Source organism: Nansenia antarctica (genome assembly GCF_963989245.1).
Source record: "Nansenia antarctica genome assembly, chromosome: 6".
Taxonomy (NCBI): domain Eukaryota; kingdom Metazoa; phylum Chordata; class Actinopteri; order Argentiniformes; family Microstomatidae; genus Nansenia; species Nansenia antarctica.
Window position 1 is genome coordinate 41377107 of NC_137676.1, and position 27415 is coordinate 41404521.

At 45.8% G+C, this 27415-nt stretch overlaps 1 protein-coding gene across 1 annotated transcript in view; it reads left to right on the forward strand.

Annotated features, from left to right (window-relative positions):
* LOC308160174 (arf-GAP with coiled-coil, ANK repeat and PH domain-containing protein 3-like) overlaps positions 1-27415 on the forward strand; it is a gene marked incomplete at its 5' end in the record, with an annotated part of 56273 nt that overhangs the window by 15893 nt on the left and 12965 nt on the right. The window contains 9 exons of the mRNA XM_080534069.1: positions 7808-7865; positions 10390-10509; positions 11291-11344; positions 18216-18274; positions 19339-19522; positions 21952-21996; positions 22203-22298; positions 22877-22951; positions 23952-23963. Coding sequence (XP_080390195.1) covers positions 7808-7865; positions 10390-10509; positions 11291-11344; positions 18216-18274; positions 19339-19522; positions 21952-21996; positions 22203-22298; positions 22877-22951; positions 23952-23963 — 703 coding nt within the window. The remainder of the gene's footprint in view (positions 1-7807; positions 7866-10389; positions 10510-11290; positions 11345-18215; positions 18275-19338; positions 19523-21951; positions 21997-22202; positions 22299-22876; positions 22952-23951; positions 23964-27415) is intronic.

Consider the following 27415-nt stretch of genomic DNA (forward strand, 5'->3'; position numbering starts at 1 on the left):
TGTTTTTGCCTCCAGTGAGCTCTCTTGATGGTAACTCTTAATGCAGGGTGATTTGGTGAGTGCTTCCCAAAAAAGAACCCAGACAGACTTGTGCCTTGAGGTCATACATTTTGTCTTGCTTTATGTATGTGCTTGAGGAGTTCAGAGGAGGGCCGGCAGGGGAGGGGGGGGGTATACAGGGACGTGCCATAGAGGAGATGGGTACAGGAGAAGGAGTGCAAGACTGGGATCCACTTGCACAGCACTGATGGGAAGGGAGATACAGAAAGCAGACAGGCAAAAGTTTATTCACAGCAGGACGTCTCAGCCCAACTGAGTGGCAGCCTAGATATCTCTAGTAAAAAAAGAAAAAGGAAAAAGTGTGTTGATTTTGGGGAGGTCAGTGTGCAGTCAAGAAAGGAACTATGTACTATGAGCCAAAAAAGAGCCCCCCTCTCCTCTCCCTAGACTCTCCCCCCCTCCTCATCCTCTTTCCATCCATCCCCGTCCAGACCAGACAGCCCTCTAGATTACAGACTAGAGAGGTTGTGGAAAGGACTGGTCCTCTGGCCCCCGCTGTCAGTGAAGTTGTGAGATATCAGTGTTTAGAGCTTTCTGTCACACCTAAGAGAGCTCAGCTGGTCTCTGCTGTATGCAAATAACAACCTCCCCAAATCACATCCCCTGTGTGTGCCTATGGGAATTCCATGTGGGGGGGGGAAATATAGCACCTGGCATGTGTTCTTCTCAAGTATTCACACACACACACACACACACATTGTCAGTTTTGGTAGACTGACTGCTTGCTGGCTGCATCTGTCATTCTCCAAAAAGGTTCATGGGACAAATCCTGCACTGGCATCTGTGCCAAGCACAGTAGCCACCTGCACAGCTGGGCACACCAGGCATTGACAACTTTGGTGGCACGCTTGTCCTGTCCCGTCCCCCCCGTCCCCCCCTGTGAGCTAGAGGACAGGCAGACGTGGTTGGTAGAGGATACCCGCGCTACTTGTATCCTGGCCAGGGAGTGAAATCGGTCTATAAAACGATCGGGGCTGCCTAGATGACTCCTTAATGGACTGCAATGACAAACACATGATGCAATAATGCCAATGTTGTGATGCGGGAGTGAAGTGCATTGTTTATGTGTCCTTAAATGGACCAACATTTGTTTATCCCCCGATCTGCTCTTATCCAATGAAGTGTGACAAAGACATGCAGACCTTGTTTATTGTAGCACTCAACTAGACCTTTGTCTAACTCCCAGCGGTGGTGGTGTGGTGAAAGAGGCGTGTGTGTTTGGGAATGTGGGAAACTGTTACGGATTCCCAAGGTGTCCCCGTAACTCTCTGCGCCTGTCAGAGAGCCTCAGCCAGGCCTCTCCGTGTCCCACGGTGTCCTGAGAGAGGACCCATATGCCCCTGCCTTCCCTGGGCACCAGTCCACGGGTCTACTGTGTGTGTGTGTGTGAGGATGAACAGGGTCAGGTAGCAGAGGAGCCTGTCATCGTCCCTTTAGTCACAGCTCCACCGGGACCCTGGGTGAGTCTGGGGCTTGGCCTGCAGCCTCAGGATTTCGGTGGTAACCTAGATTATTTTGTTATTTCAGTCCTATTGCGATCATGTTAGTTCACCTATATAGTTTTGCTTTTTGTGAGGCAATGAGAATCCAATATATATATATATATATATATATATATATATATATATATATATATATATATATATAAAATAAAAATAAACTTTCAATTTAGACTTTTCATTCCAAGCAGTCATTTTCTGACCGTTGTGTCTCCTGTTTAGCTAAGTCATTTAATATGTATATTCTCAATTAAATCTCCTCACCAAAACACTGCATTATACAGTAGGCAAGACTGTGATCAGGCACACAAGGCCCCAGTGAGGAATTTGTGGAAGCCCTGGTGGCTCTGCTGGTCTCTGCATTCAGACTGCATAATAGGTGGGTAGGCTGGGGGGGTTGCAAGTGTGTGCAAGTGTCTACGATGATTGCCTAGGAGACAGAGTTCAACGAATAGGTGTCACTACAGTAGTAACATGCAGATGTAGTAACATCTCAGACATCTTAGCCACGTGATGCTAATTCAGCTTTGCCTTACACGTACAGAATCTACAGTATGCACAAGGGCAGTTTTTTTTTGGGTCGGGCCCCCAGCGAGTTGTAGTCGAAGAAGCATAAATGAGTAATTATTGCCCAGGCAGATGTGTCAGGTCTATGAGGACATTAGTGCAGATGTGTGTGCTAAAGAACGTCTGAGGCTAATGCAGCACACTCCTGTGTATTCTAGTGCATTGAAGTGAACAGTGTTTACAGTGGGGTTTAGTACTCTCAGGATAGAAAGCAGTCTCGAAGCAAGAGAACAAATGTAAGCTTTCAAGAGGAAAGACGAACCCTGGAACCGTAGTACTGTAACTTAAGAATTGGAAGGGAACTTAGGAAAGTGGTTTAGGAGACACTTGAGACATTTTTGCCTTTAAACTCAACAAGGCCAGGTTATGGAAGGTTATTGGTCGAGGTCCAAATCCTTACTTGAGACACACTTAAGTAATGCAGACTTTAATGTCATGCATTGATGATGATGAGTTATGAGTTTGGCAACTAAGTAATATAGATAGGGCTGGGGGGGTGGGGGGGGGGGTTAGGGTTAGGCTAGGGTTAAGGTCAGGATTGGAGCTACAGTTGGGTCATTATTAAAGCTGGAGCTAGGGTTAGGATTGGGGTTAGGGTTAGAACTGGAGCTAGGGTTAGGGCTGAAGAAAGGCAAATTAAAAAGTATTAAGGATTTCAATATTTACTTGATAGTAAATATTTACTAACTAGTAATAGTAACACCGTGTGCACTAGGGGTGCAACGGTTCAGTTGGCCCACGGTTCGGTATAAACCTCGGTTTTTGGGTCACGGTACTCGGTCACGGTTTGCTTATACTTATGGAACTTTAACATTAAGACACATTCCAGAATATGACTGGTATATTGTATAATATAAAAAATATAAATACAACAAAAAATACTTTCAAATGTAATAAATAAAAGTAAAAGTGCACTTGCCATGACAGCTGGTAGCCCATATACGCATAACGCATATACGACACGCGTGAAGCAATGCTTGCAGTAACGTTTCATTTCATTGTTTTCGTTCCCTCATCATTGTATTCAATGCCAAAACCGAAATGAATGATCCCACAACGCAGATTTGTAGCAATCCGGGGCTTCCTCAAACTGTTGCCATGTTCTCAACTCCGCTCACCATGAACGAACATTTGAACAGGAAGCAACTGCGTTCCAGACAAACTCGACCTCCGACTTTCAATGGAACGCAGCATAAACCGGAAAAAACGACATTCACTAGTGCGTATTTAACCGTGTATGGCGAACCGTACGGTTCAATATAAAACCGAGAACCGTTGCACCCCTAGTGTGCACAGTCATTCATCAACAAGATTTGTCAAAAATAATAATAATACTGTAGATAGCTATTGCACATCTCACGGAGAAGTAGGCTAATATATTTTGACGGCAGTTAAGGCCAGAAAATAGGTTAAGCTGGATGTTTTGGAAGGGCTTGGCATAGCTGAAGGCACCTGCCTGACCCTGTACTATCCAGTGTGTACAGTAGTGCAGTGCAGTGCTAAGAAGATGTGGGCAGGGCTGGGGCGTTGCGAGACGGCCAGCTAATAATAACCCGAGCAAGGCTGCTGGCTGCTCAGCAGAGCTGAAGGGAATATGCTCAGGGAGCTTCCCCATCCCCCATCCCTCCCCCAATCACCATTCAGCCATGCACTACCACTGCCTCAATTAGAGTACTAAAGCAATCAATATTCAAACAAAAATGCTCTTGTCCTCCCAGACAGGAGGAAGGGCTTTAGTCACAATGGGTTCCTCAGACAGGGGTGTCCCCCCATCCCCATCCCCTGCTCCGCCTCCAACCCCCTTACCCTCCCCCACCCTCCACCCCCAAATAGCCAATTCCCACCACTGACGGTAAACCCCCCTTTAACCCCCTTTGTAGATCAAGACTCTAGTTTAGATTACAGATATTAGGCAGTGTGAAAGTACTTCAGTTCTCAAAACAATCCAGTGATTACACAGGATCACTTGAGGCTCGCCTGGCACCGTTAGATTCACAGCTGTTGTTCTCTGGCCTGTACGCTGGCGGAGAGAGAGAGAGAGAGTGTTGCTCCTGATGTTGCTCATCGGTTGAATCGTTCCCATCCGTCCGGGCCTCCCTCGGGTTTGGTTGGTGGCCAGAAAATAGGTTCAGCAGCCTCAGCTGGCGGTGGGGGATTGTGGCTGTGACTGTGTTCAGAGGTCAGTACTTCGGTACCTGGGCCAGTTTTGTCTCTCTCTGTCTCTCTCTCCTCCGCCTCCCACCTGCTCATTAACCGTCCAGGCCACCAGCTCATGCTCTGCACCGGCGGCCTTCCAAAACACAACCCTCTGGGGCGTCTGTGCTCAGCTGTCTCTCCTCCCCTCCACCAAGTCCACAGCACTGGCCATGCTTACCAATGAGAACAATGGTGCAGATAGAAGTTTGAAACGATGCACACTGCACAGTGATACCACCGTAGCATGCCGTTTCAGCAGCGGCAAGTTTAAGAAACTGCAATGTACATGCTGAATTCTAAGTGTTTCCATGCTATACTAAATGCTGTGTTTTCAGATCAAATACAGCTCATGCATCATAATAACTATAAGAATGATTATGATCAAATACATCTTTAGAGATCCTCTTGGGAAAGATCCTCACACGATCAAAAGAGCAGCAGTCTGTGTGTGATTAGGGAATAGAAAGCCACAGCACGATCGCTCTGGACTCCTGTCAGTGACCCACAGCTCTCTGTAGGAAGGCTCCCACCATGTGAATCCAGTTAGAATGAGAAGCGGCCCATGAAATAAGGGAAAACAGAGGCGTTTTGTGTTCTTGAGGGGGTTTGGAATAGTAAACAGCACCTCACCCCTTCCCCCGGGAAAGCTCTGTCAGCATGTAAACGGGCCAACTGCAGCCAGAGACTGCTTGCTCAGCACAATATTCTTTTTTTTTTGTCTTTCTTTTTCCTTTTTTCTTTTTTTTTCTTTTACAACAAAATAAATAAATTAAAAAGAGTGTTCTCCAGATCTGAAATATTCCATGTCAGAAAAAAAAGTCCCTTTGAGTTGTCCAAACTCATTAGATAGGTTTTTGTTGCCATCAGACTTCAAGACATACCATTAGCCACGTGTTGAGTTATATAGGTCAATGATGTCCATCATGGACAACTTCCGCTGTGTGAGTTACAAACTGTGGGCATGTTTATAGCTATTGAGTGGAATAATATCAATAAAGTCGTGAATATACAAGTTGGTAATGGCAGTGGGTTCATTGATGAGCTTCCTCGTCATGGTCAGCGGTGGTCACTGGTCATTCCAGAGAGGCCTTGTTGTGTCCCATAGCCACTCTGCCATGATGGTTGAGGTCGCCCCCCCCTAACTACAGCCCACTTAGGGGAATGGTTACCGTGGCGACGGACCCCGGGGCACTGTGCGCATCCATTACGGGAGGCAAGAGCAGTCAGACGGTGGTGTGTGGGGGGTGATGAGAGGGTTAGGGCCTGGGGGCCTGCAGGCCAGGGGGAGCAGCTGTCCCCCAAGCCAAGCCACCCCCCATGTCCATGAGGGAGACACATCTGGAAGGCTGACAGCTGTAGGGGGCCAAGCATGCTAGCTCTGATACTGTACTGTACCATAGATGCTCTGATACTGTACTGTACTGTACCATAGATGCAGAGAGGCACGCCGCAAGCCCAGCCCCAGCACATTAGTAGTATTGACTATTGCCTACAAACATATTACTGTTGTACTTCCTCACGCATAACTATTGATTTGACCTCGATAAGAGGTGGGGTTGTTTTTCTGTAAGAGCTCACAGTCACTAGAATCAAATCCGAATTTTGAATTTGAATCTTTGAAGAGAATGACACATGGATGTGTTTTTTTAACCAGGGCATTTCGGAATCCTGCAGACACATGGGCGAGTAAAAGAAACATTTCGATGTCATTTCAGCAGTCACGGTCATGCTGCAGCCTCTGGAAGGCCTGAGGAAAATATACCATAGCTCCACAAAAGCAGAGGGCCTCACAGCTCAGTGTTATCATCATAACAGGGCTGTTCAAAAGTGACATCAGCTATGAAAACATGATGAGTTGCTTTCACTAGGATTATCGCTGGGTGCGGTCAGCAATTGGTGCAACAAGTTAGCGTGTAAAAACATAAAGCTCTACGGTATGTAATACTGTATTGATAAGCTTTGGGTTCCAAGGCAACCCTCCGAGTCTTGTCTGTTATTTCCTGGAGGACACACGCTCCGGTTGAATGGGCATAGTGGGAGTAAAGGCTGTGGAAGGAAGAGAGAGGAAGAGGAAGAGCGTGTGCCGTTCTTCCTCCCCTGAGCCGGCTACTGCGAGCCAAGTGAGAGAGAGGGATGGAGGCAGGGAGAGAGAGAAAGAGAGAGACGCACAGAAAGAGCCACAGAGGGATTGACAGAGGAAGAGAGAGAGAGAGAGAGAGAGAGAGAGAGGGGTACCGAGGGCCTGGCAGCCACTCATGGCCCATATATGACACAGATACTTTCATCAGTGTCCACAGCTCCACTCTAGAATATCCCGATTCTAATAGAAACGTGTACGTGGGAGAACGAGAGAGAGAGAGAGATCTCTACTAATATGGAGATACAGTCGCCTGTAGATGAGAGGCAAGAAGCCATGCACACTCCAGTTCATCATCCAGTCCCACAGCGCAGGGAGAGAACATGCTAGTATAACCCTCTTTCCTCCCATGGATTCATCCCTGCATGGCTCACCCCTGTAATGTTGACTCCCAATGGGAAGGGAGATGAGAGGGATGAGAGGAGGAGGACGCCTCCCCCAGAGCTGTGGCGTCTTTTAAGGAGACAACGTGTTTGTTTGCTGTGAGGCGGCCAGCGGTGGGCCGCAGTGTTCTCTCTCTCTCTCTCTCTCTCTCTCTCTCTCTCTCTCTCTCTCTCTCTCTCTCTCTCTCTCTCTCTCTCTCTCTTTATCTCTCTCTCTCGGTCTCTCTCGCTCTCTCTCTATCTCTCTCTCTCTCTCTCTCTCTTTATCTCTCTCTCTTTATCTCTCTCTCTCGCTCTCTCTCGCTCTCTCTCTATCTCTCTCTCTCTCTCTCTTTATCTCTCTCTCTCTCTCTCTCTATCTCTCTCACTCTCTCTCTCTCTCTCTCTCTCTCTGGGAGTTGAGGTTCTCTCTCTCTCTCTCTCTCTCTCTCTCTCTGGGCGTTGAGGTTCCATGTGTTGAGGGGTGTGGTGGTGGTGGAGGTTGCGGTCACCCGGATTAGGGTTTGGGGTAGGCCAGACGACAGACACACTCTTCTCCGCAGTAGGGCTATCTGTCACTTTGTTTTGACTGGGCTGAATTAACTCCCTGCCGGCGTCTCTGTCACTTAACACTCCCACGGCAGCAGCAGCAGCAGCACTCCCACCCTGGCCTGTCTCAGCATGCGCGTCAGCGTTTGATTCCAAGAAACCTCTGTGTCACTGGAAGATTTATGTCCCGTCGTCCACCACGCTCTCCAAGAAGCATACTGTTCAGTGAGAAAATGCACATTCAGAGGTTGATATTGAAAATGGATAAGGCATTTGAATGTAAAACAACTATAAAACAACTAATAAATAATGTATGTACATTGAGGTCAGTGTTCTTGTCTTGCTGGGCTGTGTATTGATTGATAGCTCTTGCTGAGCTTGTATTGTGTATACCGGTAAGTCTGTTATAACAACCTCTTTTGATTTTGGTTTTTCAGGGCAAACCTTGATGAGGTGGAAACAGAGGTTGTAGAGATTGAAGCTAAACTAGACAAGGTAAGGAATCCCAATGATTTTACACTCTTGTACAACCGTGCTCAGGAATGTTTTTTTGCATATTTTGTATTATTATTATTAACGTCACTTTTGTTTCAATGTCCTGCCATCCCCTATATTTCAGGATTAGAGGATGATGATTATTACACTAGTACCCGGATTGCCCAGTTTACAAAGAAAGGGTGGTATCCTAACTCAAGATCTGCACGATTAAGTCAATGCAAGATTTACACAAATGTAAATTCCAAATTCGCTGTGGGCTTCTTACTGTTACACCCCTCTGCAACGCCTAATGCTAACTATGTTAAACCACTGAAGGTCAGTGACTCTGAAATGGACAGCATAATCTCACTCTGTCTTTCTTAATGTTTCAGCTGGGGTTTTGTGTAAATGTGAAATGGTAGCGGGGGGCGGGGGGGGGGGGGGGGGGGGGGAGAGAGGGGCTGACAACATTAGAATGCATTAGACTGGCTTCCAAACCATCCGGTTACCCTGTAATGAGGAAGCCAGATGCTTGGCGGTAATGCTCGGTGATGTCACTATGTCCATCTGCTACATTTGACCTTGAATTATGTTTCAGTGGAAGTTAGTCTGCTCTTCCATCACTATCATCAGTGTTGGCATGCTGTAGCATGGTGCAAATAATCCAATGAGCAAATGAGTGTGAAGGTTTGATTGATATTATTCTGAGGGTATTTATCATTTAGCTCTTAATCATCTTGATTAAGTGACTTACATATATAGCTCACACTATCCATTATTAACAATTAAACATGAGTATTTCAGAGCTATGTATTGAGTATTATATCCAAGATAACCTCGGATTATACTGTACACAAGGTTTCAAATTCCATCGCCTCCTCCCCTAAATTCACCAATATAACCTGATGTCTATAGAATGTTGAAATCATAAGCATGAAGCAGTACAATGTGCATATGGATATATCCCGAGTTGTTGTGATTTTGGGGTTGTTTTCCACACAGTACTCATTTCACCATGAGGCAGTGTAATGACATTTCAGGCTTAGACAATTAGATTAGGGAAGGAAAAGAACACAACGTATCTTGATTTCATGTTCCCTCCAGTGCTCTGATGCCTGTCGGACTGGCTACCCTGTACAACACTGCTACGTCTCACCAATGTTAGCCCACCAGTAGAATATAAAGCGGAGCTAAGTTCCACCTCTCAGTAAAGCCAGATGAATGTGGTTTGTTTGACTGACACTTTGGATCAGCCGTGCATAAAACATTTGTGAAGCATATTAGAACGCCAGTGTTTTGGAGTTTCTGTTTTCTAACTCTTTGCCAGTAGCCCAACTCACTCAGCCACTCACCAGCATACCGTCCTACAGTAACTCACAGTCAGACATTACAGCAGCGTGAACCCAACTGTCAGACCTCTAATCCCTTTCTCTGTGGCGCGCCCTTCTCCCTCAGTGGGAGAACAGGTGGAATTCCCCTTTCAACAGCCAGAGCGAGGCAGCCTGGCCGTTCCCAGTCCTGCAGGGTTCCTCTAGGGATTGTAGGGAGAAGGGGGACATGCTTGGTCAGTCAGAAGTCTGGTTAGCAGCTGGGAGGAAATCAGAGTTTTGCTTTAGAAAAGAGTCTTGAGAATGCCAAGAGAAAAGACAGAGGCTGGCTTCAGAACAGAGTCCGACCCCCCCCCCCCTTCCTCTCATGAACGTAGAAACGAAAACACTAAACATATGTATAGAATATACAGTGCATTAGAATATGTCAAATGGATGGCTGTTTGTTGTCACCCATTGTGACAGACCTTGGTGACTGTCAAGTTCACATCTGTTCCCCCACTGTAGTTGGTGAAGATTTCGATGAATTTGAAAATGTGTTTTCACTGTATAACTATAATGTGTCTTATGAAAAAGCTTGCGTGGCGCCTAGACCCATCCCTATGCGTGATATTCATATTCACGTCCTCAGATTCCCTTAGTCCTGGGCCACATTTTCCTTCGGCAGTATTGGCAGAAGTGTTCAGTTGCACATGTATCTCATGGGTGAACACATGGCCCCCAGCTGAGAATGTGCTCCGCCGCAACATTAGAGGGGTGATAATTGAAGGCTTGAAAACAAACACCCAACCGAATGACATGCGTAATCACTAAGTGTGGTCATTTTAAGCATGTGTGAAAATAGAGAGAAAAAGGGTTTTCTCCACTTTGTGGGAAATGACTTAGGGTAATCCTGGGGTGAGGGAGAAGTGTACGTTGTAAGACACGTGTTCTTACATCTGAAGTGGAACGCAACAATGCTGTTCCTAGTTTTCGAGAGAGAGAGAGAGAGAGAGAGAGAGAGAGAGAGAGAGAGAGACACCGATACAGGGTTTCATCGTAGCCTGTCAAATTCTTGGCGAGGATCAAGATAAAGATGTTCTCTGCTACTGCGCATATTCATGAGAAGACTCGATTTACGTAGCGTGAGAAATATGATTTGAAATATGTGTATCTTTTCCTGTCATAGTTCCCGCCCACTCACTCATTCCTCCTCTCTCTCTCCCCCCCCCAAGCTGGTGAAGCTATGCAGTGGGATGATCGAGGCGGGAAAGGCTTATGTCAACGCCAACAAACTGTTTGTCAACGGGATCCGGGACCTGTCCCAACAATGCAAGAAGGATGAGATGATCTCGGTGAGGCTCATTTGGGACTCTGGAAGTCTCACAACAACCCGTCTTCTGTCTGTTTCCAGACAGGTTACAACTTCATAACTGTCGTATTGTTGTTACACACGTATTATTAACACAGCGTCTACAGTATTTTCAAGATTAAAAAAATAAACATACACATGAATGTCTGAGGCTAGCTTCTTCGCAGTGTTTACCCCTGGGACTGTGGGGGTGGTACTCTCCTGCCCTCTGACCGCGAGCCTTGGTCTGTGTAGGTGTGTAAACCTGATTACTGATAGTCAGTGAGGGTCACGCCTGGAGACTTACTCCATCTTGGCCCTGCTTCCAGGACCAGCGTCTGCAGAGGCTCTCCTCAGAGACAGCCCAGGCCAGACCAGCACGAGTAGACTCATTGCCGCCGACATTAAGGGGTATTAAAGGCCTTCTGCCATACGGCTAATTTTGAGTATCTTATTAAACTGCGTTCTTAATTTGTATTTTCCATTGTAAAAATGGAGTCAGGCCTGCAATTATGTTTCCCACTCTCTCAGACTACAAGATGGGAGGCAGTATTCGATGTGTCAGTAGAATGAACCAGTTCTAACACATGTGTACTATTTGTACAGTATGTATAGTAGACCAACTTCATTGATACATTAAATCAAAACCAGCCCTTCTGGTTGTGGCTCTCCGAGTTCATGACAGCGACAGTTATAGGATTTTCCGCTTTGGTATATACAGAATAATCTTGTTAAGACAGTGTAATACAATATGCTGAAGCTATTGTGCTTTGTTTTCTTTGCAGGAGTGCCTGGAAAAGTGTGGGGAAAGGCTCCAGGAAATAGTCAACTACCACATGGTAAGTCTCTCTCTGTCTAAGTCTTAAGTCTCCGAATTGATCCCTTACTGTACGCTACAAACACTACAGCTATGTCCACAGAGACCAGCACAATGATATCATCACATCTGTAAATGCTAACATGGACAGACGTTTAGACCTCGCCTGGGTCTCTTTTCCCTCTTAACACAAACCTGGGGGTCAAGCTGACCTGTCTTTGAATGATTCAACATGAGCCATTCCATTCCTAAATCATTAAACATGTCGATTCCAGTTATCTTTTAGCTCTATCTCTGTTCTGTGTGTGGCCACAGCTATGAGTGTCTGTCCATCAGCACACTTGTCAAATCCTCAACCAGACCGCAGTAGTTCAAAAGGCAAAGGAAGCTTCCATACCACATAGCAGCTGCCGCAGTCTCCTTAAGCTTCTCTCTAAGTGGGCACAGATGAGGCCAATTATTGGACTGGTAGACGGGCTGGTGGATAGACACATGAGAGGATCCTCATCCTCCGCCTGCTACCTCCACCAGTACTGTAGAAGTGTCACAAAGTTGTCTCACCTGGAAGAGATGTGACATGAAGAACTGTGCTATGTTGGTCTGTACAGGGAAAGCTACATTTTTTTTTTTCTGACTCCGGTGAATGACGGCTTTGAACACACAAACGTGATGCATCTGATGCTACGTTTTGTGGCATCAGATGCATCAAGCAGTATCTACTCCGACCTAGCTCCTGTCGTGACACAGAACTCATGCAATTTATTGCTGTGTTGTTTCCCCTTGCCTCTCCAAACTGCGACCTCCTGCCCCCTCTAGAGCCTTTGAAGTCCTGAACGGCACATGTTCAACGTTGCGTGTTTGATGCTGCATATTCCAGAAGCATGAGTTTCACATTCCTTCTGAGGCCATGAAAAGGTCTGTGATAGCACATCTCCAGCACCTTTTTGAGAGAGGGATGGAGGGAGGGAGGGAGAGGGAGGGAGAGAGAGGTAGAGAGAGAGAGAGAGAGGTAGAGAGAGAGGCAGAGAGTGGGGGAGAGGGAGAGAGAGGGAGGGAGGGAGAGAGAGAGGGAGAGGGAGAGAGAGAGAGATAAGATTACAAGAGCAGCCTTACAAATAAGAGGGCAATGGCTGAGGTCACTAAGGCGATGGTGGATATTGTAGTAGACAGGCAGGAAAAATAACCTGTATGACTCAGCCTCGGCCGCAGACTCCGTCACGCTAGCTTGTATTGTATACGAGTATACCTTAGCTTCGGGCTATAATGAATGGACCTCAATGGAACTCCATGCAAAGGGCAGTGGAGCGCTGAGTAAAACTACTACCAGGTCATCACAGGGGCTGAAGGGAAGTCCTTACGCTCCAGCACATCCACGCTTAAGGCCTCTGAGGTACAGTGTGAGGAGGGGTTGACTGTAGGGTACAGTACAGTCGCTACAGTAGACCAGGCCTGCCAGTGATGCAGATTCTTGCTCACCACCAGTCACACCAGGGCATCTCTATCAGAACACTGTTGCTATATGCTGCATGTGGCTATATATGTGGCTATATTTACATCCACTCGGGCAGGGTAGCAGCCTTCATTGTCAACCTTCATATATTGTACTGCTAGAATGAGAAAGCACTAGCTGACCTGATTCCTATCCTGCCCCAATGCCTGTGTAGTCAGTCAGTCAGGGAGTGTCTGCCTGTCTGGCAGGCTGAGGTGGGATTGTGTTCACCTGATGGAGAGAGAGAGAGAGAGAGAGAGAGAGAGAGAGAGAGAGAGAGAGAGAGAGAGAGAGAGAGAGAGAGAGAGAGAGAGAGAGAGAGAGAGAGAGAGAGAGAGAGAGAGAGAGAGAGAGAGAGAGAGAGAGAGAGAGAGAGAGAGAGAGAGAGAGAGAGAGAGAGAGAGAGAGAGAGAGAGAGAGAGAGAGAGAGAGAGAGAGAGAGAGAGAGAGAGAGAGAGAGAGAGAGAGAGAGAGAGAGAGAGAGAGAGAGAGAGAGAGAGAGAGAGAGAGAGAGAGAGAGAGAGAGAGAGAGAGAGAGAGAGAGAGAGAGAGAGAGAGAGAGAGAGAGAGAGAGAGAGAGAGAGAGAGAGAGAGAGAGAGAGAGATCGAGAGATCGAGAGAGAGAGAGAGAGAGATCGAGATCGAGATCGAGATCGAGATCGAGATCGAGATCGAGATCGAGATCGAGATCGAGATCGAGATCGAGATCGAGATCGAGATCGAGATCGAGATCGAGATCGAGATCCAGGCCCAAGCCCAAGCCCAAGCCCAAGCCCAAGCCCAGCTGGCCTGTCTACTGAAAGTCCAGCTGGGTGGAGCTCTCAGTTTCCCCCCCTGCCTCCCTCCCTCCGGTCCACTAGAGCCAGCAGCCTGACTGGACATTAGCATGATTGGGGCTCAGTGCTGCTCTTTGTTGCTTTGATGTCTCACATGAAAAGGAGCAGAATAAGCGCCCAGGCAAGATACATACCCTCTTTGGTCTCCCATGGTAACAAAATGATCTTTAACTAGGCCACTAGCTAAGAGTCAGACACTATTTCAGCTGACTACAAGGGCATTGCATGTTTATGAAGCGTTGTAAAACTATTGCAGTTTATTGTACATCTTTTGCACCTTTGGTTTCATATCAACAGAAACAGCATATTGAGGTACAATGACCGCCCATATTTCAGTTCAAGGACTCCAACAATCCTGCAAGAGATTAATGAGTAAGAAATGACAAGTGTTACAGTATATCTGCAGCCTGTGATAGTTCCCACAACCCCCTGTCGTGTGTGTCTGTGTGTCTGTGTGTCTGTGTGTCTGTGTGTGCCTGTGTGTGTCTGTGTGTGTCTGTGTGTGCCTGTGTGTGTCTGTGTGTGTCTGTCGTGTGTGTCTGTGTGTCTGTGTGTCTGTGTGTCTGTGTGTCTGTGTGTGTCTGTGTGTGTCTGTGTGTGCCTGTGTGTGTCTGTGTGTGTCTGTGTGTGTTTCTGTGTGTGTCTGTGTGTGTGCATTTTAGAGGCATTGCAGCTGCCACTGTTCCAACACTTCACAATGGGCACCCCTCCAGCCTACTAAAGGACTCATACAAATGGGACTGTTGCGTGCCAACTGCCCCTGTCACAGCCAACCGCTTGTGCCCTCATATCCCATAGTCACACACACCAACACACACACACACACACACACACACACACACACACACACACACACACACACACACACACACACACTGTGGCCAGGCATACACATGCAAAGGCAGAGTCCTGGCCCATGTCTCCCTCCACTTCCCAACCCAGTGTCTGTGCCAGTCCAGCACCACACAACAGAACAAACAGACTGTGTTTGCTTGGAGCTGAGACGCAGGCCAAGTATAGCTCCCCTAAAAGCGCAGACTAGATGTTCTTTTCCCTTCAAAGGAATTCACAATAGATTTTCCTTTCTTTCAGACGAACAAAACATCAGAAAAATAGGGCCGACTGTTAAATAGTCGCTGTATTATTCAAGCGTGAAAGTCCTTTCGAGTTGTTGATGCATTATTGATGTACTTACAGTATGTCTCTCTTAATATTCATTGTTTTGGTAAAAATGAGTAGAGAATGGGGGCAGGGAAATATTACAGACCGGGGGGGAGAATGCAGGGCTTACATTGGAGTTACCAGCTCTTAATGTAATAAAACAGTTCCTGAACATTATTTGCACACAATCCCTGGATTATCAGTGTGTGTGTGTGTGTGTGTGTGTGTGTGTGGCGGGGGGGGGGGGGGGGGGGCATGGGCAACGTGACTGGGGAGAAAGGATAGGGATGGGGATGGGCAGGATTCCCGTCACGTTCCAGTTCAGTTAGGATCATCAGCCACACACGATTCTCTGGTTCCTGGACTGGAGGAAATAGGAATCTGCTACTTTTAGCCTGGACCGTGCTGTGTTACCAGAATTCCGAAGTGGGATGCCAACTTCTGGTCTGTCTCGGTGTTGGAAGCTGTTGAGCCACATGAGCAAAGGGACAAGGGGGAGATTCTATCTATATAACAGCCCTGCAACCATAGCGTTCATTCTGGCCACTGAGTGTAATGGTTATACAGCATTTCACTGCAAATGGCTAAAGAGGACTTAGTAGGGTTTCGACTGCTTGCTGCCGGGTGTTTTAAAACGATATCTGATCTGTTAATGTCCCCACATGCTTATTAGACGGAGTGCTTAAGATTCAGAGAAGGATTACCGAGGTCTAATATCAGGATGTGCAGGATAGGTTTACCAGCTTCTGCCTAGCCTCTCTAGTTCACAGCCCCTTGTCCGTCGTCCTAGGCCCTGACCTGGGAGGTAGGTTCTGTGAGTCTCTGTGTGTTGGCAGGTTTCTCCAGGGTACACCTGTGGCTTCTTGGCCAATTGAAGGCAGAGTGTAGTGTATGTATGTGCAGCCGCTCGGCCTCCACACGGTCTGTCACCACGAAGCAGCTCAGGAATGCCACAGACTGCACCGCTCCGGAGCCAGGAAAACCCTCAGAACCTCTCTGTCTACGCACGCACACACACACACACACACACACACACACACACACACACACACACAAAACACACACACACGCAAACATACTCTAAGCAACCTGAAGGCGTATTTACAGTGCTACAAACTTTTAAAGCCTCCGTGGGTTAAACAAAGCAACAGTCCACCTCAAACTTACCCTCAAATATTCCCCGACACACGTCACTGCGACGTCTGCAGAGAGGGTGTCCAATCACGTCGGGCCCAGTTATACACACTTCTGTTTATTACCAGTCGGTCGGCCCTGCAGATTGTGTTTTGATAGTCCACGTGTGTGTGAGATTCTATGGTCACACGTGATCCAATTCTCACTTGCTGTTTTGTAGCTCATAAAACCCCATCCAGCCAAACAATCGACCACACACGCTGCAGAGACACACAGCCAGACCTGGCGGTTCTCCCTCCTCCTTCCATTGCCAAGGTCGGCAGATTTACACTGACAAAAAAGGGTGGCCGCCGTCCGCCTCCAGACACACACTGCTCCATTTGAAAGCTATCCCAGAAGGCATTCTGAGGCCAGACACATCAAAAGCAGTATATCTACTGGAGGCTTGCTCTGCGATTAACATATTCATGGTCCGTCGATCCGTTGGATGAGGCAGACGTTTGTTGAAGAAGAGGAATTCCTTTGTTGGTTCATCGAGAGGAGCCTTTGGTCCTGATCCTGGGTGATGGGAGAAACACTAAAGATTCCAGTAAGGACCGTTCAGTACTGTTGCCCCCCAGTCTCAGGGTTGGCCTTATTTGGACCCAAAGAAGTTTATGGAGCAATAAAACATGCCTCTTTCACCATGAAAATACGCTACACACAGCGTATGCCGTAGGAGTGACATCAGCGCACACTCGAGTCTCATAATTGATCAACATTTAGCCTCAGTGGTGTTATTAGGCCTGACAAACGGATGCCTTTATGGAATCTTACATCACATTGATTACTCGTTAAGTGCCTCTGCAATAAACTGGTTAGTGGTATACTAACTGGTCACAGCTTGCCCGCGGATGGTGTGGACCCCATATGCTATTCGGCCTTGAACATGATGCGAACTTGGGAGCCATCGGACTCCTCACCTCAGACCCTTTTTTCATACTTTTTTATTTATGAAAATGTTCACTTTAAGAACAAGAAACTCACAAATAAAAAATCAGAGCTTCTTTACAAAAAGGAAACATACTTAATAACACAATCTACAGACCCTGTTGTAATCCCATATTGTAATTGTATTATTTTCCCCAAAAGACACCCAGGGTCTCCCAAAACCAAATCTGTCTTCTAATCCGGGAACCGACTGGAACCGTTCCAGCCTCAATTACTAGAGGATGATCGGAGGGGCCATCCTTACCCTGAACTGTCCACCACTGACAGCAATGTTTTAGTTTTTTTGTAAGGCGAGAATAGGAGAATGTCCCTGATGGCTAGGTTTTTACGCCGCGTGCATCAGTGCTCTGGTGTAGAGGCAGTGGCTGCAATGTCGTCACGTTGTACCCAAAGCCGTCTCCCTTCCCTCTCTCCCTCTCTCTCTGTTTCTCTATTGCTCCCTTCCTCCCTCTCTCCTGTTCCCTTCCTCCCTCCCTCTCTGCCCGAGTGACCTATTTAGCTGCAGCCGCAGCGTGGCAGCGGCACTGTTGACGTCTAGAACACACAGACTTGTTGGAATGGCAGACATGCTGTATTGTTGTATTGTACCCTGCTTGCAGGGTATGGTGATGCAGGGTTTGAGCTAGATGGTTTGTGGTTTTGTCATTCAAATAATTGACTGGCTGCATCTAAAAGTCTGAAACAGGTTTTGATTATAAAAGCTAACGTCATAGAGAGGCTAAGCTGTGTTGTTGTGGTGTTAGACATTAGTGTATCACACGGTCCCTTTTAATGAGAATGAACATGTGCGGTGTGTGCAACGCAGCGCAGACAGTGTCGCATCGTTCACCCACAGATCCCCCTTCTGCTGGACTGCAACTCCATGCTGCAGTCTGTGTGTAAGGCTTCCGAGGGAACGAGGGGTGGGGGGAATGAGGGGATTTTTGAATGAAGGAAAGGCGGACTCTGTGTGTTTGCGTGTGTGTCGGTGTGTTTTGGAGTACATGTGTGTTATTCACCACACTGTATTTATATGTATCAAACGATAATCTCAATTGTGTATCATTTGCATTGAATACATCTCCAAATCCATTTGTTGTGATTGCAGTGCTTTATTATATAGTGCCCTCTATTGGTTGAAGCTGGAGAATGATGAATAACGACACTGCATTTCAATGCATAAAACCAAGTCTCTGAAGGCGGGGAGATGGGCAGGTTTTATTATGTGTTTCAGCTGCAGACAGTACCTACTCTTATTCTTTGGAATACTCTTAAGGCTAATAGCCTCTTCCTTTTCATTTCAGATTCTGTTCGATCAAGCCCAGAGATCTGTCAAGCAACAGCTACACAACTTTGTCAAAGAGTAAGTACCTGCCATACGACTATCATCAGAGTTAGGTAGGGAAGCTAAGTCCCAACACATTTTATGAGGAGCATGTCCACATTTTCTTTCCAGTAGGCTTAAAAGGGAACATCTTTTAGCGTTTTAAAATATGCCTATCTGAATCACCTCTTCTGCAATTATGCCTGGGGACAGTATTTAAAAAAAAAAAAAAGGATGAGGCTATTTTTGTACTTTTGTACTTCTCCTTTTGTGGACATGGCCCTACCTGAGGGGAAATGTAAGTGTTACTGATTAATGGTCTGGTTCCACCACATCAGAGGTGGGAAGCAGACAGTTGATCCCCAGGCTCAGGGACCTTTACCTGGGGAGGTCAGAGGTTAAAGGTCAAAGGTGGTCGTTGTATTAGGTCTGATCACTAGTACGGGCCTGCTGTAGCCTGATGGGAAACTGAGGGTCTGATGACATTCTATGGCATCTTGTTTGAAACTCATTCACTGCTACTGTAAAACAGACTCACACATGTCATGCACACATGCACATGCGCACATGCACGCACACACATGGCACACACACATACACTTTCTCTCTCTCTCTCTCTCTCTCTCTCTCTCTCTCTCTCTCTCTTTTGCTCTCTATCATCTCTCTCTCTCTCTCTCTTTAATCGGCTAGAGTACTCGTTGGTAGTTACAGAGTCTTCCTCACACTTCCTCACTCTAATCAATCTGAATGGTTGGACAGATTTCTCATTAGGCTTCTCAGTACACCACCTTCGGGGGATTTATGACCCTAGCCCTGGCTGCTGCAGAAAATGTTCTTGACAACAGGAATATCAACTGGGTTGGAGATTTAGGAACACATTAGTGCACAACCTTGCCCCACAGTCATGAATAGCCTTGGGACACGGTGAGGGACACATAGCAAACTATTGCAGTTTCCTTAGTGAGTCTATTCTATCTGTTGTCATTCTCAGCTACGTTTTTTTCACTTCTGCCCTCTATTACCTTGCTCAGGAAGACCTGCGGGAACGATGTGAAGTGTGCCTAAATTTAAAAACCGATCTCACTTTCCCCCGATTTTCTCAGGGATGTCCGCAAGTTCAAGGACACCAAGAAGCACTTTGACCGTGTGCGCGAGGACTTGGAGATCGCCCAGGTGAAGAACGCCCAGGCGCCCAGGAACAAGCCCCACGAGGTGGAGGAGGCCACCGGTACCCTCAGCATCACCCGCAAGTGCTTCCGCCACCTCGCCCTGGACTACGTGCTTCAGGTGAGGACCAATGAGGACAGGCGTCTATCCATTGCGACACACAGTTAAATAAAAAGACGCTCTCGTCCAAGGAGCCATCTGCCGCTTTAGAAATGCGTGTGAATGTTTCAGTGCTCATATCGATTTGGTTGGGTTTGTATAAAAACGGAATGATTGGCTTTTTTAATAATATGGCCAGACAAGCAGACATATTTATTAACGGCTTGTGGCAACATAGTGACTGATTCAGTGTGATGTCTGGGATCTCCAGTATGCTCCCTGTGCTGTTTGGCATTGTGTCTGCCGGCTTTCCTCACTGCTCAAATTGGAATCTGGCCTTTTTTTGGGTGGGTGGGGTGCAGGGGGGCGGGGGGGGGGGGGGGGCGGGCAGGGGGGCGGGGGGGTGGGGTGCAGGGGGGCGGGGGGGGGGCGGGGGGGGGGGGGTAAATGGAATGTGGCTGAAGGCAGATAAGGAGAGATGTGCTGCATGTCGGTAGATGGTAGATGATAAGGAGGGATGTGCTGCATGTCGGTAGATGGTAGATGATAAGGAGGGATGTGCTGCATGTCGGTAGATGGTGGCTGATAAGGAGGGATGTGCTGCATGTGGGTAGATGGTGGATGATAAGGAGGGATGTGCTGCATGTCAGTAGATGGTGGATGATAAGGAGGGATGTGCTGCATGTCGGTAGATGGTAGATGATAAGGAGAGATGTGCTGCATGTCGGTAGATGGTAGATGATAAGGAGGGATGTGCTGCATGTCGGTAGATGGTAGATGATAAGGAGGGATGTGCTGCATGTCGGTAGATGGTAGATGATAAGGAGGGATGTGCTGCATGTCGGTAGATGGTGGATGATAAGGAGGGATGTGCTGCATGTGGGTAGATGGTAGATGATAAGGAGGGATGTGCTGCATGTCGGTAGATGGTAGATGATAAGGAGGGATGTGCTGCATGTCGGTAGATGGTAGATGATAAGGAGGGATGTGCTGCATGTCGGTAGATGGTGGATGATAAGGAGGGATGTGCTGCATGTGGGTAGATGGTAGATGATAAGGAGCGATGTGCTGCATGTCGGTAGATGGTAGATGATAAGGAGAGATGCATGTCTCAAATGGAGCGCAGCATTTCATTTACTGTAGGTCACTGCATTCATTAACATATCCGGTGAACTTAACTTCTGGATTTTGGGTTTCCGGTGTTTGATTTCTAAACTGCCTCAAGGGCCATGTTTGGTTCATATTAAGGTCATTTACAATATAACAGTGATTTACAGTGATGTTTGATTGACATGCAAAACATGTTTTTTTTGTTAGCAGTTGTTTACCTTTGTAAGATACTGTCCAAACGGATATTGAAAAAAGTGAGAAGTGATGGAGCTCTTATTCAATATATCTGTCACAATGATATACATTTTCTGCACTGAGCTGAAAGGCACGTACACACACACACACACACACACACACACACACACACACACACACACACACACACACTGTGCACCTGTAGTACTGTAGTAGTAGTAGTAGTAGTAGTAGTAGTAGTAGTAGTAGTAGTAGTAGTAGTAGTAGTAGTAGTAGTAGTAGTAGTAGTAGTAGTAGTAGTAGTAGTAGTAGTAGTAGTAGTAGTAGTAGTAGTAGTAGTAGTAGTAGTAGTAGTAGTAGTAGTAGTAGTAGTAGTAGTAGTAGTAGTAGTAGTAGTAGTAGTAGTAGTAGTAGTAGTAGTAGTAGTAGTAGTAGTAGTAGTAGTAGTAGTAGTAGTAGTAGTAGTAGTAGTAGTAGTAGTAGTAGTAGTAGTAGTAGTAGTAGTAGTAGTAGTAGTAGTAGTAGTAGTAGTAGTAGTAGTAGTAGTAGTAGTAGTAGTAGTAGTAGTAGTAGTAGTAGTAGTAGTAGTAGTAGTAGTAGTAGTAGTAGTAGTAGTAGTAGTAGTAGTAGTAGTAGTAGTAGTAGTAGTAGTAGTAGTAGTAGTAGTAGTAGTAGTAGTAGTAGTAGTAGTAGTAGTAGTAGTAGTAGTAGTAGTAGTAGTAGTAGTAGTAGTAGTAGTAGTAGTAGTAGTAGTAGTAGTAGTAGTAGTAGTAGTAGTAGTAGTAGTAGTAGTAGTAGTAGTAGTAGTAGTAGTTGATGATGATGATGATGATGATGATGATGATGATGATGATGATGATGATGATGATGATGAGGCTTTGTCTAATGACGGTGAAACATTATAACTATTCTCCACAAGAGGGCAGCATTTCAACATAGGTTGCCATTCGGGTGTTACTGGTAGAATTTGTATTCTACTGACTTTTTATTTATGACTAGTGTTGTTATTTATGACCAGTTTCATTTACTAGAGAACAATGAAGTGATGTCCTCAGTAATGTAGTGACATGGTATCCACTGATGATGTATCTGTATTTATTTCTTAAAATAAAATAAAAATCACAAATATCACTCTTTGTCTGCAGATCAACGTCCTTCAGGCCAAGAAGAAATTTGAAATCCTAGATGCTGTAAGTGTTGCTTACGGAATCACTACAGAATGTACCAGTGTGATATAGAGCCAGTGATTTGCCATCGTTAAACATGTCAATATCCCAATTAAAAATGTTTCCTTGTCAAAAAGTATTTTCAAAAATCTTTTCAATAGTAGCCTGTTCCCCAGGATAAGAAAAGGTGAGGTAAATATCATAAAAAAGCATCTCTGTCTCCCCTCCAGATGCTGTCCTTCATGCACGCCCAGTACTCCCTGTTCCAGCAGGGCTACAACCTGCTGGATGAGATTGACCCCTACATGAAGAACCTGGCTGCAGAGGTGAGCAACATCTGACCACCATCCTCCTCCACACCCAGCCTATTCCTGTGTGTGTTGTTTACCTCCCTCCCCCTAAAGGCCATGGCCCCCCTAAAAAAATTGTATTGCATCTGAATCTGGTTATGAAATAACGACACACAGGCAGTTGCATCACCGACTGATGCTGTGGCCTCTGTGGTCTGTTTACATAAAAAACCCATTAGGTTTTTGATTTGTATCGAGCTGTATTGATGCAAATATGGTGTAATCCAGCCACAGGCTAAGTCTATGATGTCAACACATCAGATGTTCTCATCAGATGGAATATAACAGGGAGATGGATACTGAAGCACATCTGAGTCAATGTCTCATTAGTATACATTGAACTAATATGTCATTATACCTCTGCTACAGTAGTTCAAAGTGTTGTGCCGGATCATATTAACTGATTCTAACAGATTGGCTCCCATGTTGGAATTGCTGAGCCTCAACATGAAGATTTCCGGTTGATATTCCTTGGCTTAATCTTGTGTTCTCCACTCATTCACGGAGGACTTCAAGTCAGCCTGATCCTGGTTTATTTGCTACCTTGTTTGCAGCTGGATCAGTTGGTGATTGACTCAGCCATGGAGAAGAGGGATATGGAACACAAGCATGCCACTATACAGCAGAGGGTAAGTCTGTAAACATATACGTACATAGATAAATACACACACACACACACACGCACACACACACACACTCTTTCTCCTACTCCTACTCCCTGTGAGTTGATTGTGTGTGTGTGTCTGCTTGCATGCATGTGCGTTTTTTTTTTAGGGCAGGACAGCCGTCAGAGCTCCAGTCTACCACCTGGCGCAGGCCTTGTGTTATGACTGGGGGATTAGAGGACTGCAGTCCGTTTGATTAAGCTGCCCCCAGAAAGGCCAGCCATTGATTTAACAGTTAAATCAGGTGGAATTAAGTGTTTTAAGTGGATAATCTCAGTGTTGTGGACTGCAAATAATAATGCTCAACAGTTTTTGCATAATGCTGGCTAATCTCAGGCCTAACTGTGTTGTTAAATCCAGTAAAACATGACTATATTTGACTTAATTTGGTGTTTAATACTGTACATTACACTATTAAACACTGTGTCTAGGAGGGCCTGTGTGCCAGGTTTCCTTACTTCTTAACCCCAGGATCAGTAGCCACCTGTCAGCCTACAGAAGGACAGACTGCCCTGGACACCCCACATCCACCGGGGCCAGTAGTCTGGACTCTTTGAGAGAGAGAAACAAGAGGAGAGAGGAGGAGGGAGGGGGACTTGGTTTAGGTTATGGGTCTAGCAGCCAGTTATTGATCTGTTTATGCTCTGAACATCAGAGCTGTTAGACACAAGGTTCAGACACGCTCCATTGGGATGTGGTGGTCTGTGTTAGACCGTGTGATGTGAGTATGATGTCAGCATTTAGGCTTGAATAAAATTTAAATTTTATCCAAATGTTACCGTTAGAGGAGCTTTTGTAACTGATGCACTGGCGCACTAGTAGCTACTGAGGTTCATCACAGAAGCAATGAAGGACAAAAATGATTGTATAATCTCTCACTGAATTGTCACACTTCCCCCCTCTCTCTCTCTCCACCCTGTCCCTCTTCTGTCCTCCCACCATGCTGTGATCTCGGCTCCCTCAGACGCTCATGCAGGTGAGTACATTTACTACTTGACAGTTTTTCCCTCAGTACATGTTTGTTGTCTGTCCCTGAGAGACTGGTGCACATGTACTGTACTGTGGAACTGGAGCAGCACATTAGCGAATCCCTTTGAAGTTATGTGAAGCTTTAGTGAGGAGCTGCAGGCCCAGACTACAGTCTGTGGTGAATTATTCATTTATGAAGCAATCAGAACCTCAGAACATTTTTATGAGTTCTGAGAAAATCTGTGCACTACATTGTCTACTGTCAGAGAATGATTACTTTTTCAGAATTACAATTGATGTGACATCACCCCGTCAAGACTTTCCCTGCCCGGGAATTAGCCAAGAGCGTCATCTTCTTGTGCCTGGATATTTCTGGCATAATTTGTTCTGAGTGCGCAGTTTATTTTGTATGAAAGTCACACGTGTTGGGGAAAGCTGCTCTGAAAATGTATTTAACGAAATGACCAATTACATTACAAGGGAAGAAGAACTACACTAATGCTACCCTTGAGCGAAATATAGTTTGTCAAACTAAAGCTACACAAAAAGTACACACGACAGATAATCAGTCAGTATGACAGAGGGAATGCAACTAAAAAGCTCTGAGAGAGAAAAAAACAGGTGAGGTGAAGCAAAGTGGGAAAGCAGAAAGCTGTGAAAGAAGAAAACGTCTGGAAATTTGAAGTTTAAGGGCTGGAATGATTGTGATTTCTATTTCTTTTTTTGATTTGGGGAAACATGCAGCAAGTTGAGTCACGACTACATGGCAAAGAAGTAATTTACTACTGAAAACACCAAGCTTCTGCAGAATATAGTTAAACTAAAATGTGTGCGTGCGTGCTTGTGCATGTATGTGTGTCTAACAGATGACAATAACAGATTGACTAATTGAATTTTATAGCTTTCAGTCACGTGGTTTCTTCCCTAGCAACCACCAAACTGACGGGCAAAAAGTATCATAGCAACATCGCTCAACATGGCTGCCTACTATTTAGACCACCTCACTCATGAAGAACTATCAAGATACACGACGGTGATAGGAGTGGAGGATTGACACCATTCAAATAGTGTTGGATTCCCTGTCTTCTACTCTATCCGGACACGTTGGAATTATTTTCCTAACCCCCGGAGAATCAAAGTTATTGACCTGCAAAGGGTGCCTCCTTGACCGGCTTTTCCCGTGAATAACACCGGTTATGGAGGTGGTACAAACATAAGACTATTATTGCTAAATTCACCATCAGTATACGGTCATTTTGAGTACTTAACCACCGCGCTGACACCCCGAGAAGATATACTTTTAATATGAAACTCGATCAACCGGGCGTTCACCGGCTGCTGGACGAAACTCCCAACTCCCGCTGTCGGCGAGGGAATATTTATATCCGGGAATTCGCTCCTTGCTGTGTCCACGGTGATAGGAGTGGACTCCATTCAAATAGTGTTGGATTCCCTGTCTTCTACTCTATCCGGACACGTTGGAATTATTTTCCTAACCCACGGGAAATCAAAGTTATTAACCCGCAAAAAGTGGGTTTTGCCCGTGGGTTTTGCCCGCAAAAAGTGCCTTTTGCCCGTCAGGTGGGCGTTTCCACTATGCTGTGACGTCACATGAAAGCTATGAATAGAAGTGTATATCACTCCAGACTTGACTAAGCAGCACCGGCAACTGTCCTAAGTCCTGACCATGTGGCCGTAGACAGCCATGTTCTACCAGGTGGATAAGGATGGAGGAGTAATGACAGGATGCATCCATCAGTCCATCATCATTCAGTCTGTTCTGTTGTCGCTGCAGGCTGCCCCAGTTAATCTCATCATTATCTATTCAGCCTCATTGGACACAATCTCTGGCTGATCCTGTTGAAATTCTCCATCTTATGCCCACTCCCTGCATGACAAACACTCTTGGACTGTAAATGGGATATACTGTATGGTGCTGTTGAGATGAATGAGTTCATAGCCATGAATAAATAACTGGTAGAAGGGGTGAACATGTTTCTGTGTCTGTCCAAAATTGCATAGTGTTCCAAGAATACACTTACGGTATGCATGCATTCTCCAATGCACATTAGCGAGTCTGCAGTGGATGGATATTCCTGGTAGTCCTCTCGCCGTGAGTTATGTTTTGAACAATATATCATGGTTGGTGATCTGACCGTAGGTCTGTGGTTATCTGTGTTAAATCTTTAAAATCCCACTCTGCTTTTCGTTCTCATCCTGACCTATGGAAGAAGAAGATCAGCACTTATATAAGCTAGGGGGAACCAGTTATGGGACAAATTCAGGCTTTTCATTGGAATAAAAAACACATTTATATATTCTGGGGTGGTGCATTTGTAACATGGTAACCCACCTCACTACATTTTTAAGATGCTCTGTTTCTCTTGTGTGTTAAATAATTCACCGCCAGTCATTTTCTTTTTGTATGACGCCAAATCATAAAAAATGAATAGTCTTTGTTGTTGGGGATAGAGATGACTCTGTGTTACACTGCTCTCTCAGAACCCCTGTCTGTACTCTGAAAATGTGTTCTCAGACTATAAAGGCATCTTACTTTATAAGGTAAGGATTTATATTCTCACTCAATTAATCTAGGTTTCAGATTAAATGTTTTCTGTAGTTTCTTGCATTTATTTAGGCTGTTTACTCTTTGCCGGGGTAGGGAGCTTATAGAGGGTCATGGCATCAATAGTATTTGCTTAATGAACTGGGCTGGTTGCCAAACTTCTTGTGGACTGAAAAAACACACCCGGGGCAACTGAGGAGGCTCTCTGGAGTCCTAAAACAGCGTTTGGATACTGTCGTTGAGCAATCTACAAGTCTCTATCGGTCTCTGACTCAAGAGAGTGGCTATACTTAAGTCCTACTACGGCGCACCACGGATCAATTGGCAGCTGTATGATAATTAGCGCTAATCTAAAGCTGCACAAGGCGGAGGGCAGGGGGCTGTTGGATACAGTAGCACACCTCTCTGCGTAGGAGTTGTGCACCATCGCGGGACTGCGCTGAGGGCGCTCTGCTCTAGTGTTCAGAGATCAGTGGACTTCATGAGTGGACGTGACTCCAGGTCTCCACAGAATGTTTTTTCTCTGAGAATTAGGTTGACCATTTCTCATCTATTTTTGTTTGCCTGTTGTATGCTGTCCAATGCTGCTGGAATATTCCAAACGTTTGAAAATGAAAATCTTTGGAAGGTTGGACCACACTCTGGTGGGTGAGCTGCAGTCTAGATATTTGCATTAGACCTGACTCTGGGATCCATATTCAATGTATTCTATTTTTCACATGTGATCTGTGTATTATTCTGACTTAGTTGTACAGCAAGAAAAAAACAGTATATGTTTCATGTACATGTACCATGTACAGTATATGTAGTATTGCACAGGCATATCAAAGTGGAGATGGGAAAAGAGTGGGGCGAATTGTTGGATTATTCAAACCTATAGTGACTAGTTGATG